The sequence below is a fragment of the Rhipicephalus microplus genome, chromosome 3 (genome assembly GCF_043290135.1).
Source record: "Rhipicephalus microplus isolate Deutch F79 chromosome 3, USDA_Rmic, whole genome shotgun sequence".
In the NCBI taxonomy this organism is placed as follows: Eukaryota; Metazoa; Arthropoda; class Arachnida; order Ixodida; family Ixodidae; genus Rhipicephalus; species Rhipicephalus microplus.
The window spans coordinates 31,318,123-31,340,068 of record NC_134702.1 but is presented as its reverse complement, the minus strand read 5'-3'; the positions used below and the strand labels follow the sequence as shown (position 1 = coordinate 31,340,068).

The following is a 21,946-nucleotide window of genomic DNA, read 5'->3' as shown; positions in this document are numbered from 1 at the left end:
TGTGTCACGTACACAAAAACAAGACCTCAAGAGAGCGTTTTTGTTTTGTCAAAAAATACCGTTGATAACTGTTTTAAATTACAAAAAAATAATCTTGAAAATAAATTGTCACAAAAATGTATTTTTAAGTGTTATATTTTAAGTTTGTTTTAAAGGCCACTAATTTAACACTATTTCAAATATTTTTTACTCAATTTGCTAGTTTGATATTTTTATTTATGTTTTAATTTAGAATATTGTATTGTAAGTTGTTTGTAGAGAGCGCTGCATACATTACAACATTTGACTCACTGCTATTTCTCTACGATGTGCATAACAAGACTCATGTCATTAGTCCACTTGCTAAGAATTTCCGTGTAGATGGCCGCTGCGTCGTGTTATAACTGAATGGGAATTCCACACGAAATGCATCCTAAATGACCCGTAAGACTGATTAGCTTGCTCTAAGATGAAGCCTCTTAACCTTTCCTGCGTAGCCATAAAGTTATCCTGTAAAGGAGTTGAGACGGTGCATTCCATATGTATAACGTAAACAAGTGCCTTGCAAGGACGTCCTCTAAGCGTCTGCACGATGTTTTTCGCGTAAAAATGCGTGCGCATGGCTTTGGCGTTCTGTGTGTTCTCTCTGTTTTACCGTGACTGTAAGCTGTGATCTTGCTTTGCAGATTTATCCGAGCACTCCGTCTACTTCCGCGAAACGCACATCTTCGAGATTGTGCCCGCGTAACAGCACTGCACCATGTCCGGCTCGCTGAGCCGGTCAGTTTCGTTGAGTCCCCTCGAGCCTAGTCCCCCCAGCCAGCCGGCTTCAGGATCGCCGCCAAAACTGACGAGCTTACCGAAGGACACTAGACAACTCGCCGATCTAACTATATCGCCACTGAAGATCTTCGTGTCGGCTAAGAAGCGAATCAACGATGTGTTCGTGGGCATCCAGGGATACGTGGAAGAAAGCCACGCCTTTCTTGCGGGTGAGCCTTATCTCATGATAATCGGAGCTTGTTTCTCTGGCGGCCCTCAAGATCTCATGCTTGTGGGACGTAGTTCGTTCTGATTACGTGTGCGCGCCTCTAGTTTTGTTATCAGCCTTCATACTCACGCACTGTTTCCCACTCTATATATCTTTTCATTCAGTGAGAGACCTAAAAAGGGAGCATTTTCTAGCTAGGTTTGCGCTTCAAGCGCGGAGCCAAGTGGTGCAACCACAACAACGAACCCTGAAGCGATGGTTGCGCTACCACTATTGACGTCTTGCTTATCCGAACTCTCTCGTCCTTTCTCCGTAATACCCTAAGCGAGCGCTGTCGTTTACCTGAATACCCTTATCGCGACCATCCGTCTTTAACGCAAAACATTCCTCGCGTCTTCAAATACGAACACGAAGTCTCTAATACTCAGTATTTATTTTATTTACTTATTGTAAAAAAAAAAAAACGCGGGCTTTTTTTCTCTTAATCTCTAAACATTTGAAGCCAGTGCAAGTGGTCTCACGATTTTTCTATCAATGAGCCCTCGTTCTCATTTTGAAAACAATCCTTATTTCGTATTATATAATTTTGACATGTTTCTGTAATTAAATTGCATATCACGAAGTTTGCTTACTAAACTGTGCTGCTGCAATGTTATAGCAAATAAGCACTCCATTCACATATGCAAAACTCATTTGGAATATGGTGTGGCTGAGTGTATATACCAATGAACACTACCTACTTCAGTGCCATCTTCGACTACTTTTTTTCCCTCGGCAACTGTTCTTCATATACATTAGATTATCAGTTACAGGCCAAAGAATAGCGTTGCCTGACCAATTGAATTTTTTTACTCCTCCATCTTTACTAGCACGTCTGTTACTTCACCTCTTCCTGCTCTCTGGTCCTCAGAGCTGTCTTCTTGTCTCTGAACATTGCACCTTGCAACAAGCGTGTTCTCCTACGAACACTTGTTAATACTCTTGACAAAGCGTAAATTAAAAATGCTGGTCAGGCGAAAATTCGGCTAGCGCGAACCACACAAAATGTCGACGTGTCCTTTCACGTTGGCACAGAGCTGGCACCACTATGCTGCAGTTCAACCAATAATTTTTCATTTACATTATTGCCTATTGACATTTGATGTCTTACTCTGTAATTCACACATTTATCGGCTTGGTCTATATGGAGTGCATGAGTAGTGTGCAGTCAATAAAAGAAAGAAGTCTGTGTCCTAGATCCAAGATATGGAACACCTGTTACAGTATCGCATTGCTCTGTTTGCATGACAACACTACTTTCTGAAAAAAAGTTAACTATTTAAATAGCATTTCTGGCACGAAACAACAACTGTCGTCCGGCTTGGTTGCATTTTCTTTTCTCAAAAACATGGCTCTTCTAATTTTTCTGTCGGAAATGTAATGTCACGTTGACAGTGTGCACACCATTAAGAAGTGCCAGTACCATGATCATAATGCAAGGCAAGCTCATAAGATGGGTAACAATCATAGTTGTGTTGTGAAATACTTCGCAAATACTCAATTTTTTCTTAGAGTGTAGCAAACATGAAAACACAGCCGTTACACAGTGATGGTCCTCCCCATTCTTTGCAACAGAGAACAAGGGTTATGCACATTTTGAAACATTTTTGATACATTATTATTCACGAATGTCATGTGCCTTTCACTCTGCCTGTATATTTCTAGCTCTCAATTCTGGCATGGAAGCATTCAAGGCGGAAGACTGTTTGGAGGTGGAAAAGTTCAAAGACAAGATCGCTGGCATTCGTGACGTCTTGTCGCGTGATCACATGAAGGTCGTCTTCTTTGGCAGGTACCGTTTTTTTTGACGGCCAAAGGCCTCGCATTACCTTAGTGTTGTGCTCAGTAATTCGCATGTTGTGGCTGTCAGTCGCATACTAAGCACCTTGGTCTCTTTTCACCATCTTCTTTAGGACCAGCAACGGCAAGAGCACAGTAATCAACTCCATGCTGCAGGATAAAATTTTGCCTAGTGGTTTGGGCCACACCACAAACTGCTTTCTTCAAGTAGAAGGATCAGACAGCTCAGAAGCATATCTGCTGACTGAGGACTCCAGTGAGCGCAAGAATGTGGAGGTGCAGTCTCTGCTCTTGCTACAAACACAATTGTTCGAGGGATGTGTGAGGGAGGAAACTTGTGTCAGCTGTCATTTCTCATCTGTGTTTCTTTTGAGCAGTGTAGCGCTTTGTTTTCCCATTCTTCCCAATTTTGTTTGTTCTTACAGTCCGTGCTGCAATTGGCCAACGCATTAAACTCAGAGTCACTTGGTGAGAGTGCTCTGGTGAGGGTCTTCTGGCCAAAAGACAGGTGCAATCTTCTGCGTGATGACGTAGTTCTGGTCGACAGGTATGCTCCTCTGTATTGTTTGGCTTTGTACACTATTACCAATAGGAACTACAAATATCAATCAGTCACATTCAGCGAAACTCACTTTTGTGTGACAAAATCTGCAATATCATGTCACATGCTCACCATAGCTCTTAATTGGTCAATTAACTCAAGAAATAGGCCGAAAGAAAATAGTTCCCTCATGGCAGCATGTCTTTTCAAACGTACTACCTTCTTTGGTCTTGACTAATCATTGTTTGTTAAAAGCAAAATTATGAATGCTGATAAAAAAATATGCGTACTGCCCAACGGCTGTGAATGTGTTCTCCAGAGAGTATAGTAGTACCTGGTACAGCACTTTTTTTTCTGATTCCGGATCTTTGATCAAGAAAAATCATAATTTAGCCTGCGTCCTTAAGTGATCACAAGATTACTATCACTTTTCCCTAAAACTGTTAATGGTTCTTTCCAAAAATTCAGGTACATGCTTCATTACAGGGTGTGTTTGAGATTACCTGTGTTTGAATCTTATAACTCGCCTTTTCATCTTTCTCATGCTGCTTTGAAAGTATTAATACACCATAAACAGTACTTGGAGCAGCCGTGATGCAGCTGATTTTGCTTTGTTTACAAACTGTAAACATCGAAGTTAAAGTGGACTCACTTAACTTTGAATAATATGATTAAACATGCACTAGAGTTCAATAGTTAGTATGAGGCATCGTACTGTATGTGATTATCACAGCCCATTTTCAGGAACGAAATTTTTTATTCAATTGTGACCTATTTTTCAGCCCTGGCATCGACGTGTCCCCAAATCTTGATTTGTGGATTGATAAGCACTGCCTGGATGCTGATGTGTTTGTACTCGTGGCCAACGCCGAGTCTACATTGATGGTCACAGTAAGTCCCTTGGCATTAGCACTGTCTTATAAGTGACTCTTTGCTAAATCTGCCAGGAATATTTTCATTGTAATGGCAAAAAAGACACTCTGAACATTGGACTTCTTACTCGTTTTACAAATTTTTTTCAATAGATGATAATACAGAACAGATTCCATTAAATCTATCTCATTAAAAGATTATGCAGCACTTTCAGTAATATGCTAGCAATTGGAATGTGATGGCGGTTCATGTGGACGTTGCAACACATTTTGTAATAAATAAAGGCTAGGAGCGTTAGCTGAAGGTATTCAATAAAAACTTTTCTGCTGACACAAACATGTACCATATTTTCTCGCATATAACCCGCACCAAAAATTGAAAAAGATTGCCTGAAAAGTGAGGGTGCGGCTTATCTGCGAATAATTCGGAAACAGAGGTCGGCTTCACAGTCATTCCGCATCTGGTGCAGAGGCAATAAAAGCCAACACAGGCCATAGACAGATCCCCTCCATAGCATGTTTGTTCCCTTTTTGCGTGCTTTAAGTTGGTCAACAGCGTCACAAGAGCAATTTGACAGCATATTTCTTCGAGCCAGGTGTGGCAAGTTTACACCGTTGGTCAGCCTTGTCTGGTGAGGCACCATGAGCGAGTCTCGGCGGCAATCTTTCACCGCAAAAGAAAAACTCAAGATTATAGCTGCTGCGGAAGAAATCGGCCACAGAGTTGCTGCGAGGAGGCACGACGTCGGCAAGTCCTGAATGCGTGACTGGCAAAAAAAGGGGCCTCTCTCGAAAGTGCATGCAAAGAGAAGCGAGCATTTCGTGGCCCGAAGACTGGTGTGTACCCCCTTTTTTAGACGCGGCTTTTCAAATTTATTGAGGAGCGGAGGAGTCGCGGCCACGCTGTGTCAATGGAAGTGGCGCAAATTGAAGCGCTGAGGTTGGCCCGCGACATGAACATCTCACGAGAGTTTCGTGCGAGCCATGGATGGCTCCAGCGATTGCCAAGCACGAATTTTCGATGCGGCGGCGAACGACTATGTGCCAGCGGCTTCACAATGCCTATGAAGACAAGCTTTTGAGCTATCAACATTGCGTCATCGGGCTGCGAAAAGAGCACAACTACTTGCTCTTCCAGGTGGGAATTGCTGATAAAATGCCCATGTACTTCGAGATGCCCACGGACACCACTCTGTCGAAAAAGGGCTCAAAATCTGTGTACTGACGGGTGGAAACACCAAACTACGCTTCACAGTAATGTTGTGCGCTTTGGAGGATGGTTCCAAACTGCGCTTGTACGTAATCTTCAAGCGCAATATGCTACCCAGAACTCCACTATCACCAGGGATTGTTGTTCGAACTGAAGATAACGCGTGTATGAATGGTGAGCTTGTCTGTAACTGGCTTCATAAGATCTGGGAAAAGAGGCCGGGCGCCATATTGGCTTGGCGGTCGATGCTGGTGTTGGATTCGTTTCGAGGCCACTGCACGGACGCAGTGAAAGCGCGCCTCGCTGACCACCGCACCGACCTCGTGATCATACCCGGTGGCATGACTTCCATGCTACAGCCACTAGACGTGTGCCTCAATATGCCGTTCAAGGCACACGTGAAGCGGCTGTATGCAGAGTGGATGGCTGACGGCCTTTACGCCCTGACACTGACTGGGTGCGTGTGGAGGCCAGACATTGCGCTGCTGTGCCAGTGGATCGTGGATGTGGGGGAGACTATTCTGGCCGACATGGTGCGCAAGAGCTTCAAAAAGTGCACCATCAGCAATTGCTTGGATGGCACCGAAGACGATTGCTTCTTCGTGAGCAGCGATGAAGCCTTGGATGGCAGCAGCGACAGCGGTGAGTCGGGCGATGATTGAAGGAACGGGAATCGGCGCTGCCAACGTTGCGGCGATCGCTTCAAAATAAAGTTCTATTGTAAACGAGATTCTGATGTGATGTGCAGTCGTGAATTTCCAAAACAGTTTTTTTTTTAAGCTAAGCGTGCGGTTATACGCGAGGATTTTTTTTTCTTTTCGGAGAGTTCAAAGTTAAGGGTGCGGATTATATGCTAGGGTGAGTTCTTTGCGAGAAAATACGGTACCTTTAGACACTTTCATCTTGTGGACTTGCTGCTATAATGGTGAATAATGCTTCTAAGCTTAAAGGTACACTTGGAGATATTTGATCTTTTGTAATTCTTGGTGCAGCATTTTGAATAATGTTTACAAGATTTTCTTAGTTCATCCTGAAAGGTTCGAAATGTTCTCGTAACAGAATCCACGCAATAAAGAGAAAGGCCACACTGTTCTGGCATTAAGGTTGCGGTGCTGTTAACCTGTATGCTGAGTGGAAAATTACCAAGGTTGTGTGCACTGTGCTTCCAGGAAAAAAACTTTTTTCACAAAGTCAGCGAACGCCTTTCGAAGCCAAACATATTCATCCTGAACAATCGCTGGGATGCGTCAGCGTCAGAGCCGGAGATCATTGAAAAGGCAAGTGGGACTTGCATGGTTGCATAGTAAATGTGTTACTTTGATTATTATGAGTAATAACAAAGTAGTAGTGTCATCCAAATTGTAGATATTGACTACTTGTTAATTAACTAGATACTCCTTTCTACATGATGCATTCTCCGCAGGTGCGGAAGCAGCACCTGGAGCGAAACCTCGCGTTCTTGGTGGACGAGCTGAAAGTCGCTAACCGTCAACAAGCCGAGGACAGGGTGTTCTTTGTGTCGGCAAGGGAGGTCCTCAATGCCCGGCTGCGCAAACAGCAGGGTCTACCACAGCATTGTAAGCTTCTCACTCCTGCTTCCATCTCTTCTACATTCGTATTTGCCTTTCATCCTATGTGTGAATTGCCCCGCCAAGTTTGTTTTTGGTTTTATAAAAATTAATATGCACGAACGAAACTGGAATTCTCACAGCACTGGTTGCCATGTGTTGTTTTCTCATGATGTAGAATTGATATGCCGAGGTTTGGTTAGTGGGTGCTAATGTGTTGTTTTCTCATGATGTAGAATAGGTATGCCGAGGTTTGGTTAGTGGGTGCTAATTGTATATTTACAGTTGTGCCATGGTTGCTAAGCCTGCTCAGTTGGTTGGTGTTGCCAGTACAGGTAGTATGCAGTCCTATTCGAGAGGTGATGACTCAAATCTTTCGGTTACACCAGCTTCTGAAGGCACGCCCTTTAATTTTTATTTTATGTAATTGTCTTCTTTGCGCTTTATATGTCGTGAGGCCAAAGTACGCACCACATACGCAGCATGTTGATTTACAGCATGTTGCATAGAAATAAATACAGCTGTAAATTATAATGCCATAGTTGTTTTTTAATAATGCACAGGTAAACATCGTGCAGATGGATTCCTACTGTTCATATTTGTGTATGTAAATCTTTTCTCTGCAAGCATATCGCTCAGATGCTAAATTCACAGAATCACCAAAGACATTAGGTATAATTTTTCCCAGTTTGTCTTGCTGAGTGACTGGAAATGTGCGCATTTTTATCTGATGTTTGCATGTTGATGCTGTCAAAATTTAACTACACGATCTTCATGAATGCATAAGGAAATAATTATTTTAGCTTGCTGAAGTGCGTGTGTTACAATAGGCAAGATGGGCACACCCTATTAGTCTTTATGCCACAAACACAAGCACTGACGAAGAAAAATGAGCTGCCATAAATTGCTGTCAAAAGTAGAAATTTGCTAAGATTAAGATTTTATACTCAGTCACAATAGATAATAAGCACATTGCTTTTAATCAAATTTCCATAAAAAAGAAAGATGATGCTAACTATAAGGGCAAAAACAGAGTGCATATTCAAGTGCTGGTCATCAGGCAAAAATGCAATGATATCTATCTTTGATAAACCTGATGTTATACGGTTTGTGTATCTGGTGGATGTCTTCCGTATAGGTATATATGCCGTCTAAAATAACTGTTCTTTACAGAATTAGCATGGCTGCATTTACTTCCTAACCTCTCTTACTTTTTTGAATTACAGTTGCACGCATTTGAAATATTATAAGATTCTCTGCCTATATGCATGGCCGAGTACAGCTTGTTTTGAAGAATAGTCTGCTCAGAGATTTAGGCACATCCTGTGTGACCAGTGACTATCTGGTAGTTATATAATGGTAGGAGAGGTGTCCATCAATGTGCAGCAGCAGAAGTTGACTGTTTGTACCTCATTATATGTGCAGCAGGCATAGGTCTTGCCGAAGGGTTCCAGGGGAGGTACTTTGAATTTCAAGACTTTGAGAGAAAATTTGAGGTGAGTGACCTAATGTGATACCCATTCATAAATGACGAGGTTCTTCGGGACCTGTCACTCCACATTAAATGCAGCTGTAAAAGCGCTTTTGCTATCTTCTCTTTAGGAGTGCCTTTCCAAGTCTGCGGTAAAAACAAAGTTTGAGCAGCACACGCAAAGAGGGAAAAAGATTACAAGCGAGCTGCGAGCCATCATGGACAAAGTTTATGAGCAGGCAGCATCGCTCAAGTGAGTTGTATCTGTGTGATGCTGCACATAGCTTCTACCGCACTTTGTGGTGGATGCGCATCATACTTATCAAATTTAGATAAAAAGCATCCCTTATGCACCACCACTGGTACGACATTGACAGTCTTGTTGTGAGAAAAAAAAAAAAAAAAACTCCAGGCCTGCGTGCGATGCACAGCACAGTCACAGGGAAAGCAGGAAGAGCGACCTTTAAGAGCCTTTTTCAAGCACTATTTGGGTAACTGCTACAAGCACAATCGCTGGGTGCCTGCTATGCCATTAATAATCATAATTTATGGGTAGTAGGCCGGCATTCACTTATGCTATCCTTTGTCATTCTTCGGAAAAGTGTGGTATCCGCTAAGCACATGCAAGGCATTTTGTGCCAATTGTTCATGCAGTGGCTGACAACGATGAGGAATTATGCCTGAAGTGGGTATGCACCACAGTTAACAGGTGATCAAGAACAAGCTGTTGTAATGGGTTGGAGCATGGGATGACCCACCCGTAACGCTATTCGAATTGTGTGATGCCTGGTTGTTGCTTTGCTGTTCTAAAATGCTTTATTACTCATATTAACGAGATTACTTTTCCGACATCAAGCCTGCCTAAGGCAAGTTTGCCAACAAGTCCCAAGCACCAGCGTGGCTCAGTGGTAGAATAACTGGGCTGGCACACAGTGTACCTAGGTTCGAACCCCTCTGCGTCCTCGGTGTTTTTTACTTACTGAGTTTTTTTTTTATTGCGTGCGATAGTGGTTATGGGCACAGGCGGCAGTGGCATACAAGTATGGCGCCGCACGTGACAAGTGTTGTAATCTCATTACAGCTTTTGCTGTAAAATTCAGCAGGTCCCTCATACCTCGGGAATCGATGTTACGAATCATGTGCATCAGTGCCGTCTTAAGTGATTGCCATCTCCCGTACACAGAGCGGAGAAGCAGACCCTTCGGCATGAGCAAGCGGAGAGGCTGCAGTTCACGCAGCAGCAGCTGCAGTTATTGACGGAGGAGGCGAAGCAGCGCATCGGGCAGCTAGTGGAGCAAGTGGAGCAACAAGTGGCTGGTGCCCTGAGCGAGGAGATCCGCCGGCTGGAGCTGCTGGTTGGCGAGTTCGAGCGGCCCTTCCACCCGGACCCGCTGGTGCTGGGCGTGTACAAACGCGAGCTGCACGCCTATGTCGAGCGGGGCCTTGGATGCAACCTGCGTGCCCGTTTATCCACCACTCTGCAGATGTCTGTTGAGAACGCACAGAAGGAGATGATCGGTCAGTGTTTTGAATTATACTGGGCATATGTCTGTACCATCTGGGAGTAAAATTTAATAATGTATTGATATATCGGGGGCATTTTCCAGGCGCTTCTTCATTATCTGTGCATGATCATCATCACATAAGGTTCTTCATCATTGCTTGTGGGGACTCATCTTGAGGTTGTGCTGTGCCTTGGATGTTAACGTTTCACCACGTCCTCAGCGTGCAAGGCGGGTCGAATGCCATATCACAATATGATCAATTGATGGTAAATGAGTGCTTCTACAAATAAGATTACATGCAATGCCTGCCTTTTTACAGCAGTACACCAAGGTGCACTGCTTTACACTGCTGCTACCAAGCAGTACACCAAAGTGTTGCACAAATGGTGTAGTATAAAGGGTTTGAATGGAGTGAAATACATAAATGATTATATACAATTTACGCATGCCATAAGGACCTTCAGGCAGTCGGAATTAACTTTTACTCAAGCATAGTGTGCCACTTCCCAGCAGACTTGATGCTTTAGGTAGCATGCGAGGGTTTATCATTCAGCTGCAACCTTGTTAAAAGGTCATGTGCCGTGTGGCACTGCCTAGCAAAAAGAATGTTCCACACTCGCCACCTTGGCTATGAGTGGCTTTGGCTAACACCACCAGTGATTACACGTACAAAAATACCTGCCATAGTGGACAAAGGAGCGCCCTCCGTGATAGCTCAATTAGTAAAGCATCGGATGCGTATTTCGAAAGGCGCGAGTTCAAGACCTACCGATGAAAAGGTGTTTTTGCTCATTTTAATTCTTTTCAGTTTATGTCGTTAATACACTACAGGTAAAGATGAAATACTAATGTCACTTATGCTACCTTTGGCCCTGTTGAAATCATATGGTTGTGTCTAACGGGAAAACAAGCCCTTTGAACAATTTCCCTCCTTTCATGCATTATAAGATGGTGGTTTTAGCATATTAAATCCCAAATTTTAACAATTTCACTTCTTACAATGGACAGTGTGTGTCAGTTAATTATTCACCACCTTTACCATTTTGCCCTTGCCAGGACGAATGTCATCGCTGATACCGTCAGAGCAGCAGCCGCAGATGCTCAATGTTCTGCCACGACACAACTTTGAAGTCCTGTACCGAATCAACTGTGAGAGCCTCTGCTGCGACTTCCAGGAAGACCTGCAGTTTCGCTTCTCATTTGGCCTGGCTAACATGATAAAGTTCTTTACACGGCACCGAAAAGTGGATCCAGCAACTGGTAGCAGCTACTCAAACATGGTATGCTGTCTTTCATTAATTGTCATTGCCTAGAGTATACATTTTGAAATAGTTATTATGTAGTGGTGTACACCGCAAAATTTGCATCATCATCGATTTTTTTTATGAAGCCTGTACGCTTGCAAGACCTAAATGAATTTTTCGCTTTTGAGCTTTTGGAATATCAAACCCACTTCTATGTGATGTTTTTATTAGGTTACATGGGAATATCAGTGCATAACTGAACAAGGACTACAAAAAGACGACTTTTCTTTTGTTTGTCTTTCTTTAGTTACGTACTTGTATTTCCAAGTAGCATAAACCACCAACTCACCCAATTAGCCATTTTGAGAAGTTACTGAAGCGTCTTTCTTCTCAGACTTTTCTAAGCTATAGGTGGTGCAAATTGGCTCGTAGTCATTCGCTAGGCTATGCCTCATAATCGTACATTGGTATTGGCACTTAAAAGCACAATTTTTTCAGGATATTAAACTGCATGAACCAGTGAAAGAATTCTGTTCTGGCGAGGAAAGGTTGAAATAAAATAAAAAGGACACTCGTCGTTCTTGTTATGTGAGGAGCACGGTAGCATCATTGGTCACTTATGCGCAGATTCCAAGGCCGCAGCTGAGCACACCACAGACACCGAGCAATGAGATCAAGGTGTTCCCGGCAGCTCCTCCAGACTACCTGGGCATTGTGCACAAGTTGGCAGTGGTCTCCCCAACACCTCAGACTGCTCTCGGCGTACTCACAGTTGGAGGATGCGTGAGTGTTTGTGTGTTCACTGTGCCACGAAGAGTGGGACTCATTCAATTTTTCCGTGAACGTAAGTTTGTTCATATCTACAACGAAGCTGAATGTATTTTTGAAGCAACGTGATAAAGAAGGGAAACTGTACTGACAAATAGAGCGGATTAATGTTAAGGAAGGCAGATTATGGTAAGCCAGGAAGAAAAAGCTGTGAAATTGTGTTGACATCATTCCGTTTTGGAGATACAAGGTGACAAGTTTAAATCCTAACTGCTTCAGCCACTTTCCAATAAGGGTGTAGTGTAATGATGGCAATGTAACTAATACCCGTGTCCCATGGGCATTTGTAAGGCTGTTGAGCCGGTCATCTATTGACTCGACTGTCAAGCACGAGCTGCCACACGGGCAATTTTGAAGGCCAGTGAGTCAGTACTCTATCTAGTCAACGGAGCACCCCACACCTTTGTTGAAACTTCGAAGGCTTTTGAGTGACAAAGCGGAAACAGCGCGAACGTGGTAACGTTGACAAGCGGTGAAAACGTGGCCGCAGCTTGGCTGCTCAACAGCTTAAAAATCAAACATGCATTTGTATTTACATATAAACAATTTATATACAATTATAAAAATTTATAACAATTTTAAACAAACAATTTATAAACAATTTACCGTATTTACTTGTGTAATGAGTGCATTCGCATAATAAACGCACCTCTAACTTCAGTCGTCAAAATTTGGATTTTTTTTCATAATAAACGCACCCCCTACATTCACCCTTGCAGTCCCGCTAACCAACACCTGGCGCCTACTTACCCTTTGGAACTCTTCCGTTATGCCAACCCCCTTCAACTACCTTGACTCGCTCCGTCCCCCATTTGCCCGTTGCCACGTGCCGTATTGTTTTTATTTTTATCTGTTCGCTGCGCTTCTCCCTCTTCTATATCTGTGCGTCACAGTGGGGTTCACGAATACGAGTGTAGAGACATCGCAACTGATAAGCACATAGCGAGCGAGAGCTAGCAAAGGTCACGAATCTGCCCGCACGGACTGACGATCACTTCCTGCAAATACAAAAGTTTAAGGCCCGACGACGTGCATGCTATTTTCGAGCAACGATGACAGGATTTGCTGTCGCGAAAGGTCATTCGTCGCTATCGTGTCACGGGTTTCTGTAAAAGTAGAAAAAATCGCTTGTCACCCAGAAAAGATCGTGACGATTTCCACAACATGGTAGCACCCCCGATACTCTCCTCGCTTGTTCGCCGCGCGTACAGAAACTTCTCATGTGGAAGTGAGGCGGCGGCCGTATTTTGTCATCAATCTTGTTATCGACGATTCGTTTTTATGTTTCGGGGAGTAGCTTGCTGCAATGTTGGGTACTTGCTACAATGACAACAGCGTCGTCGTGCGAGGTTGCCACAAAGTTGGCAAAGTGCATTGTACCGCACGCTTCTGGGCACCCCTTGAGATCACAACAGATACCACTCTTGCGGTTAAACGATTGCGCGAAAAGATAGCCGCGAAACCCTTTTATGGCGTGGGCAGGCGGTGCGGGGACAACTTGCAGAAGATAGCCCCATCAACCACCGAAGATGAGTAAAGTGCAACAAAGGACGTGTTTCCAAACAGTCTACGTGTATGCGAAAAGCTAAGCGACCCAAGTTTTTTTTGCATTACAGCATTTTTTGCTCATGCCGCAAAAGTTTTTATAAAATCTGCCCCGCATAATAAACGCAACCCCAACTTTGCTCAGACTTTTCGAGAAAAAAAGTGCGTTTATTACGAGAGTAAATATGGTATATATAGTAACAGCCATGTGTGTGCTTTTAAGTCTATTTGCTGCACAATTTCACTTAGGATAACATGAAAACGAAAATAAAGGTATGCAGCGCCAAGCAATTTTTGCGAGATACACCTGAACCACTCAACAGCCGTTAAAAACTGTCGTGTAGCAATGCAGTAACTCTGTCGAGTCGATTGATCTGTGGCGTTGACGGCATTCGACTCGATTGCCTTTCAAAAGTACCCGTGTTACACGGTCTATGCGTCTATGTGACATTAGCCTATGTGCCAGATGAAAAAAAAAAAAAAAAAGAACCCTGTGTTGTCATAAGTTGATCTTGAGCCCTCTACTGCAGCTACTTAAGCACACATAGCCACAATTTACATTTCTTCAGCCGATTAGTGCAATGCAGAATTGTCTTGAGACTGTTTTGTTAAATGTAGACCTAACTGCTCGAATACTTGAGGAGCTAGAAACAACAAAAACAGTTATGGTACCCGTAAACTTAAGATTGTAGTTCATGAGTGTATGTGACACCTTCTGAATCAATTTTCACAGATGGTTCGTGCCATTGGGTGGAAGGTGATTGCTGTAGCAGTGGGAACATACGGAGCTCTCTACCTCTTCGAGCGACTGACGTGGACTAACCGGTCGAAGGAGCGCTGCTTCAAGCGCCAGTATGTGCAGCACGCCACTCGAAAGCTGCGTCTGATCGTTGACCTCACGAGCGCCAACTGCTCTCATCAAGTGCAGCAGTAAGTGTGCGTTTAGCCAGTTTAGCCGAGGGGTTGCTTTTATTATTGTGTAGAGAGAAGTCTGGAACCATCATTCATGCCAATTTTCTAATGGGTTCAGCGCCATCATGGCAGTGTAAGCAGGATAAGGATGTGTTTCTCTCTCACCTCAAACATTGCTTTCGGAAAAACAAAATGAGTGTCCTTGATCGAGAATCACAGCTCAATATCCCAACACTGCTATAACTGTCAGAGTCTTGATTCACACATTAGGAAGCTTGATGCACTTCGACATATCAGTAGTAATACTAAGTGAATTGTCGGCATTAGGTATGTAGTGGAATTGCCCAAGTTTGCACGTTTCTGCACCTGCTTTAGGTGCACTAAGAAATCAGTGTCACCCATGTGCCATCTAATACTGTGTACGTGTTTTTCAAAGCCTTACCGTGTTTCCTCTGCTGAATGATAGGTTGTACAGCGCGCAAAGATCACTAGTGCCTCTTTGTGACTCATTACGCTTCAAGGAGTGTACATGCCTTTACATGTTACTATTCTGGGTGAGCTTGACTGTAAAGCTGTTGCAGGCACGCGCGATACTAACACTGCAAACCTGTCTTCTCATTTGCAGAGAATTGTCGAGCACGTTTGCTCGTCTGGGACACGTGGTTGACGAAGTGGTGAACGATATGGATACGGACATCAAAAAGCTGGATAAGGAGATCGCCAAGATGGAGGAGGCCACAACCAATGCCAGAACCTTGAGGTACTGCTCCCAACAGATTCGTTCAGCAAGAGTTAAGATTATTTGTAATTTACGATCACCAACAACAGAACAAGACAGAGCCTTGTGTGAACTTTAAATTCCCTCTCTTTCAAGGCTTAGTATGTACATTGAATATATTGGATCACTGTAATTTGAAAGGTCACATATGTGTAATTTTGAAAAGCTATCACACACTGGAACAGCGAACTCGAGGCTTTGTGATCGGTCCTTGGAAGAATGCAGTTTTTTCTTATAAGTCAACCCTGCATTTTTAAATAAAAAGCCAGCACTCGCTACTGTACATCATAATGTAAGTATGCTTCCTGGGCACCTCATTCCAGCAGCATGAAAATCACACTGTTGAGAACATGGTCTCTTCAAGTTTCACTCCAGTACTCATGATACTAGTTATAGAACTGTGGAAGTGTGGTGAATAGAATGAATGAGTTGAAATGATATCTTAATTTTTTAAGCTCTGAATACAGTCGCATCTAAGGGTAATTTTAATGTGCCTAAGAGGTGTACTTGTTCAAACATAAAAGAGGTTAGCCTTCTAGCCCGAAATTTATCCTGTTCACATTATATTTGTGAACTATATTTGACGTGCTATCTTAAATATATAAACTTAGAGCTAGGGTTGTCCAAATAGCAATTTGATCGAACAATTTCAAATTTAATTTGAGTAGTATAGATATCACAAAAAAAATGAAAAAAGCAGAGCGTACTTGTCATGACAAAACTAACCTGCGCAATATATATATATATTTAATTGAATGAGGCATGTGCAAATGTCATTCTTTTCGGTTCATGGTAAGTGGAAGCAACTTTGAATAGTAGCAGGATTTGACTGTCGGTAGAATGCAAGTGATAACTTGTAAAATATGTTATGTTTTAAGTTTACTCTACTCAAAGCATATAAGCCTGTATAACAAGTTTTTAAACATTGAAAATGGTGAGCTGATGTGAGGGTAATATGCTCATTTAACCTTGAGATAGAGATTTGTGCAGTGCAGATTTTCCCTTGACAGGTGTAATTACTTTATAGCATCCCTTTACTTCAGCGATACCAACCACATTTACAGGGAGATAACATGCGGCCTGATAGGCACTTGTTTGTTCATTTCGAATACTTCTAAATATCCTGTAATTTAAATTCGAATTGAAGCGAATTCGATAAGTGTAATATCCGCTCAAATATTCAGAGTGCTGTAATATTTGCACCAGCCTGCTTACAGCCAGACATGTGGGACTAGGATGGTTGAGCGGGTCTGCGAACTCTCGCGATGCCGTTTTGCATCAAAAAAAGTGAGAGACTGTTGTTGCTTTTGTCTTTGCAGGAACAAGGCTGGTTACCTGATGAGTGAATTAGAGACTTTCTCGCAGCAATACCTGCAGTACGATTAGTAGAGGATGGGGACATTACTTGGGATTGGTTTTTAGTCTTCCGTTGGCTCTGACAGCAGCATCTTCTCTAGTTTTCTTGTGTGGGAGACTTTTGACAAGCATGAATATCTTCAAGTTGCCTTTTTCTGTTTGTTGTCTTGCACGATTTTGTTGTTTATATAAGTGAACTAATAACAGTAATTTGACCTTTGTATGAAAGGAAATTCAGAATTGTTTTAGCAGATGTGATTATGCAAAAGAAATATGTTAGCAGCACTTTTTGTGTTAAAGTTGGGCAACATTTTGTTTCCCACATTGCATGCTAGTGTTTCTTTGTCAGGCACCGAAATCATTCAGTTTATTTATGCTAAATGGCTGTGATCTTTGACCCTACATTTGTTGTTTAAGCCTGCTGAGAACAGTTCTACAATTACCTTCGTTGCCGTATATCTGTTTTTTCTAGCAATTGGGATTTTCTTGTTCAAGCATGCATCAGTTGTTAATGTATGGCTTTTTGTAGGTATAATTTGCTGTGCATTTATGGAATCAATTCAGTGAACACTATTTTTGTTCAGAGTAATTATCATTGTGAAATAAACAAAGCTGGCAAGCACAGGTCTATTCTTTTAGACTGCCTTGTTATTTCACTGATGGCATTCAGGCACTGCTCTTAAGGGATGCACTTCATTTTCAGGTGAAAGCTGAACGTCTCACATTCATCCCATTTTAATAACATAGTACTATTTGAGTAATATGTTCTGGTTTTTGTAAAGCTGTCTTAAAATAACTATGTAACACAGTCCTCAGCCAACAACTTCATGCAGCATACTAACTACATGGAAAGAGCTGCTTGGGTGGAGCGATTGCCGGCCAAGTCTCCTAGGCTTACGCCAGTCTGTGTCAACATCATCAGCATTACCAACACAACATTGTCACAGCTTTTCATGAGGGTGTTACTGAGAAGACCTTCAGATTGATGTCGAATTGTTTTAGTCTCTGTTAACTTGGGCACATTTCTTGCATGACTTAAAAGATTGAAGTCATTGTGTTGTAGCTTGGATCTACTACGTTGTGTAGTTGTATCTTTGAACTAAACTGTAGTGGCGCACTAGGCATGCTTGTATAGGTTCATGTCGAGACATAGGGCGAAGAAAATGGGAGACAGAGAAAAAGACACAGGACAGTGCCTGTCCTGTGTCTTCTTCTCTCTGTCCTGTTGTCTTTGTTCTCTGTTGTACTATATCTTTTTCTCTGCACTAGCTTTTCCTCACGATTGTGTTCATTCATATGTAGATCCCAATTCTAAATAAGTTTACACAAGTGTAGAAGCTTGGGCTAGTTGGTCTGGGTTCACAACGGTGGATTTTACAGCATGTCAACATAGGAAGAATCTGCATCTTCTGCTTGTATCCTCTTTAGCTCTCTTTTATTCTTCGTCTACTAAATAAGTCCCATGCAGCCATACTTAACTACATTTTTCGCAAAAATGTGGTAAGCATTTCATACTATCGTAATTGTTCACCTATAATCGACGATACAAATTTTCAATGACAGCATGGCAGCATCATGAAGAAGGGATTATGTAGTTGACGTAGATATCAGAAAAAAAAAGGGCGTGCTGCTAGAGGCTTTTTGAAATAAATAAAATTTAATTGGAGAAAATTTGGTTCTTGCATCGTTTTGTGATGACTTTATAAAAAGTAAGCATATCCTCCTGTGAAAGCTTGAACAAGTTGGTATAAATTCATTAGCATTAACAGTGCACATAAGAATAGGTAATGTGACAGAACGAACAGAGTTGCGCCGTGTGAATTGACTTTGTTCTGTCCCATTTCCTGTTCTTGTATGTGCTGTAAATACCGTATTTACTCGATTCTACCGCACCCTCGATTGTAACGCGCACCCGATTTCCACGACAAAAAAAAAGTAAGACATCGATTTCAACGCGCACCCCTTTTTCTCGGTGGCCCGCACGATCACACCACTCGAAAAAACGACTCCTTTCGGGAGAGTCTTCCATTTAAATATGAGGCACGGGGGAAGCTTGTGCTCATCACACGTGTAATAGAGCATTGCCGCCACTGTAGTTTTACCATAGACCGATGTCGGCACGCAAACTTGCTTCGCCCCCTTCTTCTCGACGGTTGTGGTACTAGGCATGTCCAAGTAAAGAGGCGTCTGATCGGCATTCCCGATTTGCCCAAGCAGATAGCCATTGTTGTGCCGCAAGTTTAGGACGAACCTCTGAAAACTGTGAAGCTTTTCATCGTACTACTCTTGAAACTTTTCGCATATGCCCGTTCACCTTCGGAGGGAAAAGCCTTTCCTCTTCGTAAAGTTAGTTAGCCAGCACCTGCTCGATTTAAACTGGCTCTGCATTAGACCTTTTTCTAAGGCTAATTGCATAGCCCGCACTTGGAGCAGTTCTGTCGTCACGGGCCGCTGTGCCGCTCGCTGCTCAAGCACATACTCGTCGAGCAGCGCTTCAATTTGCGGAAACCGACCCTACTGTGGTCCACTGAAGCCTTTGCGTGAAGCTTTGCTATCGACAATCTTCTGCTTTTGTTTCCGCCAGTCCCGCACGCACGTTTCGGGAACTCCGAACGACCACGATGCTGCCCGATTTCCGTCCGTTTCTGCACACGCGATGAATTTTCTTTTAAAAGCGGCATCGTGGTGCATTCGAGCTTTTGGAGTCCGCCCTTCCATGCCATCGATGCTAATGCACTACAAGATGATGAACTCCTCAGCTCACGTACGAAGTGCCGCAGATGGGAAACACATAGGCAGAAATAGTTGACGCACCATGCCGACGCACGTAGGGGGGCGGCCATTTTAGAAATGCCGATGGCAATAGAATGACCGTATTCATTTTTTTTTCGTACTCGCTTCTAACGCGCATGCGATTTATGAACTCGCATAACCGGAAAAAAGGTGCGCGTAAGATTCGAGTGATTACGGTACTGCTTTCTAACAGGTGTTTGTTGCATATTCATTGATTTTCACTGGTGAGAAGCATTGGAATGGGCCAGAACTGTGAAACAGAAAGGAATTGCTTCCCAGCTAATGTTTGTATTACTACTGTTACATTTATAGTCATTGAATATTGAAAAGGATACCTGGACCAGCTGATAAGTGCTCTGCTTTCACTGTGATAGAGTTGGCTTTAAGTTTACCTTATATTTGACTCCACATCTTTGCAACCTAGTGTGGTATACGTGGTTAGATAATGGGAATAATAGGCATCAGTTCTCTCGCTGAAGTGTACCTTGTAGATATGTTCATGTAAAAAGAAGAAACATTGGACATTCCGAAGAACTCACAAATTTTGACATAACAAAAAGAAAGGATGCCTATGAAAATGAAGAGCAACGTGAATGGATAATAGTAAATGGCTCGGTCTCATGGTCGAAGACGAATAACTACTCATGGGGACATAGTCAGTACTTGTATACTTCAACGTACCTAAATGAATGCAACAGAAGACAGCAATCTTAATTAAAAGCATAATTAAAACATGCAGCTGGATAAGTGTAATGAATTTCTGAGAACAGCTTCACGTGCCGGATTTCCTTGGACCAATGCAAATCCAGGGTTGACGTCTCTATGTCCTGGCTGCCACCACTTGAAATTTGTGTGCACAGTGCCAGTGGCAAACGCGTTAAGCTGTTCTTCCCTACTGCTGCTGTCAGAAGGTAAGTAAATTTATTATTAGAATTATGGAGAGTGAGCCCTTCAATCATCACCATCAGTCGCCATTTGAACAATGGGCCATCTTTTTGGACAAAAACCTCATTATGTGCCCACCTCCACTATGGCCAACCTCGTTCCAAGAGAGTTCTTCACCTCCTTTCATTGATTTCTACATATTGTAGAATTTAAAAGCAAAGTATAGGTTATGTTCATGCTTTGTGCCTAAGAACACTCGTGCACATTTGGGCTGTCGTTCTGCTTCACCAAGAGCCGATGACTTCCACTGGTACATCTTCATTATACAGCCTTTGTTATCACAACTTCATAAGCATGCTTATGTGTTGGGTACTGCAGCAAAGATTTGTGTTTTGGGTACTAAGGCAGGTGCCATTCCTGTTTTTTTTTTTTTTTTTTCAAATTGCTACAGTCATTCTTGCACAGCTGTTGTCGCTGTAGGATGCACGGATGAACTGTTTGTGGGGGGACACAAACAAAGATGACTTTGACTTCGTTCACTGTTTTCTTCTCTAAAGGTCACATATGTGATTTTCTTATTAATGGCTAATGAAAAGTTCAGAAAGAGTTTTTATAGTGACATCTTAATGGCGATGCAAATTGTGTGTGTAATCCATTTTCGATAGAGGTGAAAATGCTTGAGGCCCGTGTGCTTAGATTTAGGTGCACGTTAAAGAACCCAAGGTAGTTGAAATTTCCTGAGCCTCCACTACGGTGTGTCTCATAATCATCTCATGGTTTTGGGACGTTGGACCCCAACAATTAATTATAATTGTAACAAGTGGTTCCAACCAAAATCATAGTTAGAAACTATATACGGTCCACCTGGACAAACCATGCACACTCATCCACATCTCCAACTTTCCTTGCAGTTCTCACAGTGTTCGTAAACCATGGTTGAAAACATGGTGTCTATATTTTGCGATTCGAAAGGCAATCCTGGTCACTTGCAGCTGTTGCATGATTGCGAATCACGATTGTGTCAGCATGTGAGAGATTTGCACTAATCACGCAAGAACAAAAAAACAATGTGCTGTAGTTTATGCTGCCAAACCTGTACTAAATCTTAACTTTTTGGCTGCATGTGGTTGGTCAAGGCTTCATGAAGAGTGGCTGACGAAATACAAGTCTCGGCTAATTGCATGTGCCAAAGCTGGACCCACTTAAGGGCCCAGCTTATCCCTTCGTGGATATAATGTGGTGTGATCAGTGTCATCACGGTCTCAATCAAGTGGTCAAACACAGGCCTGAAACGAGGCTACCGATGCTCTAAACTTGGTTAATATTACAAAAATCTAAAATATTATAATTAATTGATACAACTATGAAGTAATCACAATATAGTTGATTTAAAATATCAAAAGACGCCTTGCAAACCTGCGGCAAACAACCTCGCTATGCAAGAGAGGACGCCACCACCTGTCCAAGCGCGCGATTGCTCTTTCTACCGGCGCTCTAAAGGAGGAAATAACCCGACGTATCTCGCTGAACACGACACGTATCTCAACTGCCGTAACAAGGGGGAAGTAGATAAGCGCAGCAAGAAGTAGCGCGCATGTCACAATTCGAGTTTGTGAATCTCCGTAACAA

General features: G+C 42.7%; 1 protein-coding gene across 1 annotated transcript; it reads left to right on the top strand.

The window, feature by feature from the left end:
• The first annotated feature begins 283 nt into the window (after nt 1–283).
• On the top strand, nt 284–17,277 carry Marf (Mitochondrial assembly regulatory factor). The gene is made up of 16 exons (XM_037428396.2): nt 284–423; nt 666–971; nt 2,675–2,801; nt 2,923–3,085; nt 3,235–3,356; nt 4,133–4,241; nt 6,602–6,709; nt 6,856–7,009; nt 8,426–8,496; nt 8,603–8,724; nt 9,655–9,989; nt 11,033–11,256; nt 11,848–12,003; nt 14,327–14,523; nt 15,131–15,265; nt 16,603–17,277. The coding sequence occupies exons 2-16, from the start codon at nt 740–742 to the stop codon at nt 16,667–16,669; spliced, it is 2,322 nt and encodes a 773-aa protein (XP_037284293.2). The 5' UTR covers nt 284–423; nt 666–739; the 3' UTR covers nt 16,670–17,277.
• The last annotated feature ends 4,669 nt before the right edge of the window (nt 17,278–21,946 follow it).

Excerpts from the sequence above, each read along its gene's own strand:
- Marf (XM_037428396.2), top strand. The coding sequence starts at position 740 with ATGTCCGGCTCGCTGAGCCGGTCAGTTTCGTTGAGTCCCCTCGAGCCT. Across the intron at positions 972-2,674 it reads AAGCCACGCCTTTCTTGCGG|CTCTCAATTCTGGCATGGAA; the intron begins GTGAGCCTTATC and ends GTATATTTCTAG. Across the intron at positions 8,497-8,602 it reads ACTTTGAGAGAAAATTTGAG|GAGTGCCTTTCCAAGTCTGC; the intron begins GTGAGTGACCTA and ends TCTTCTCTTTAG.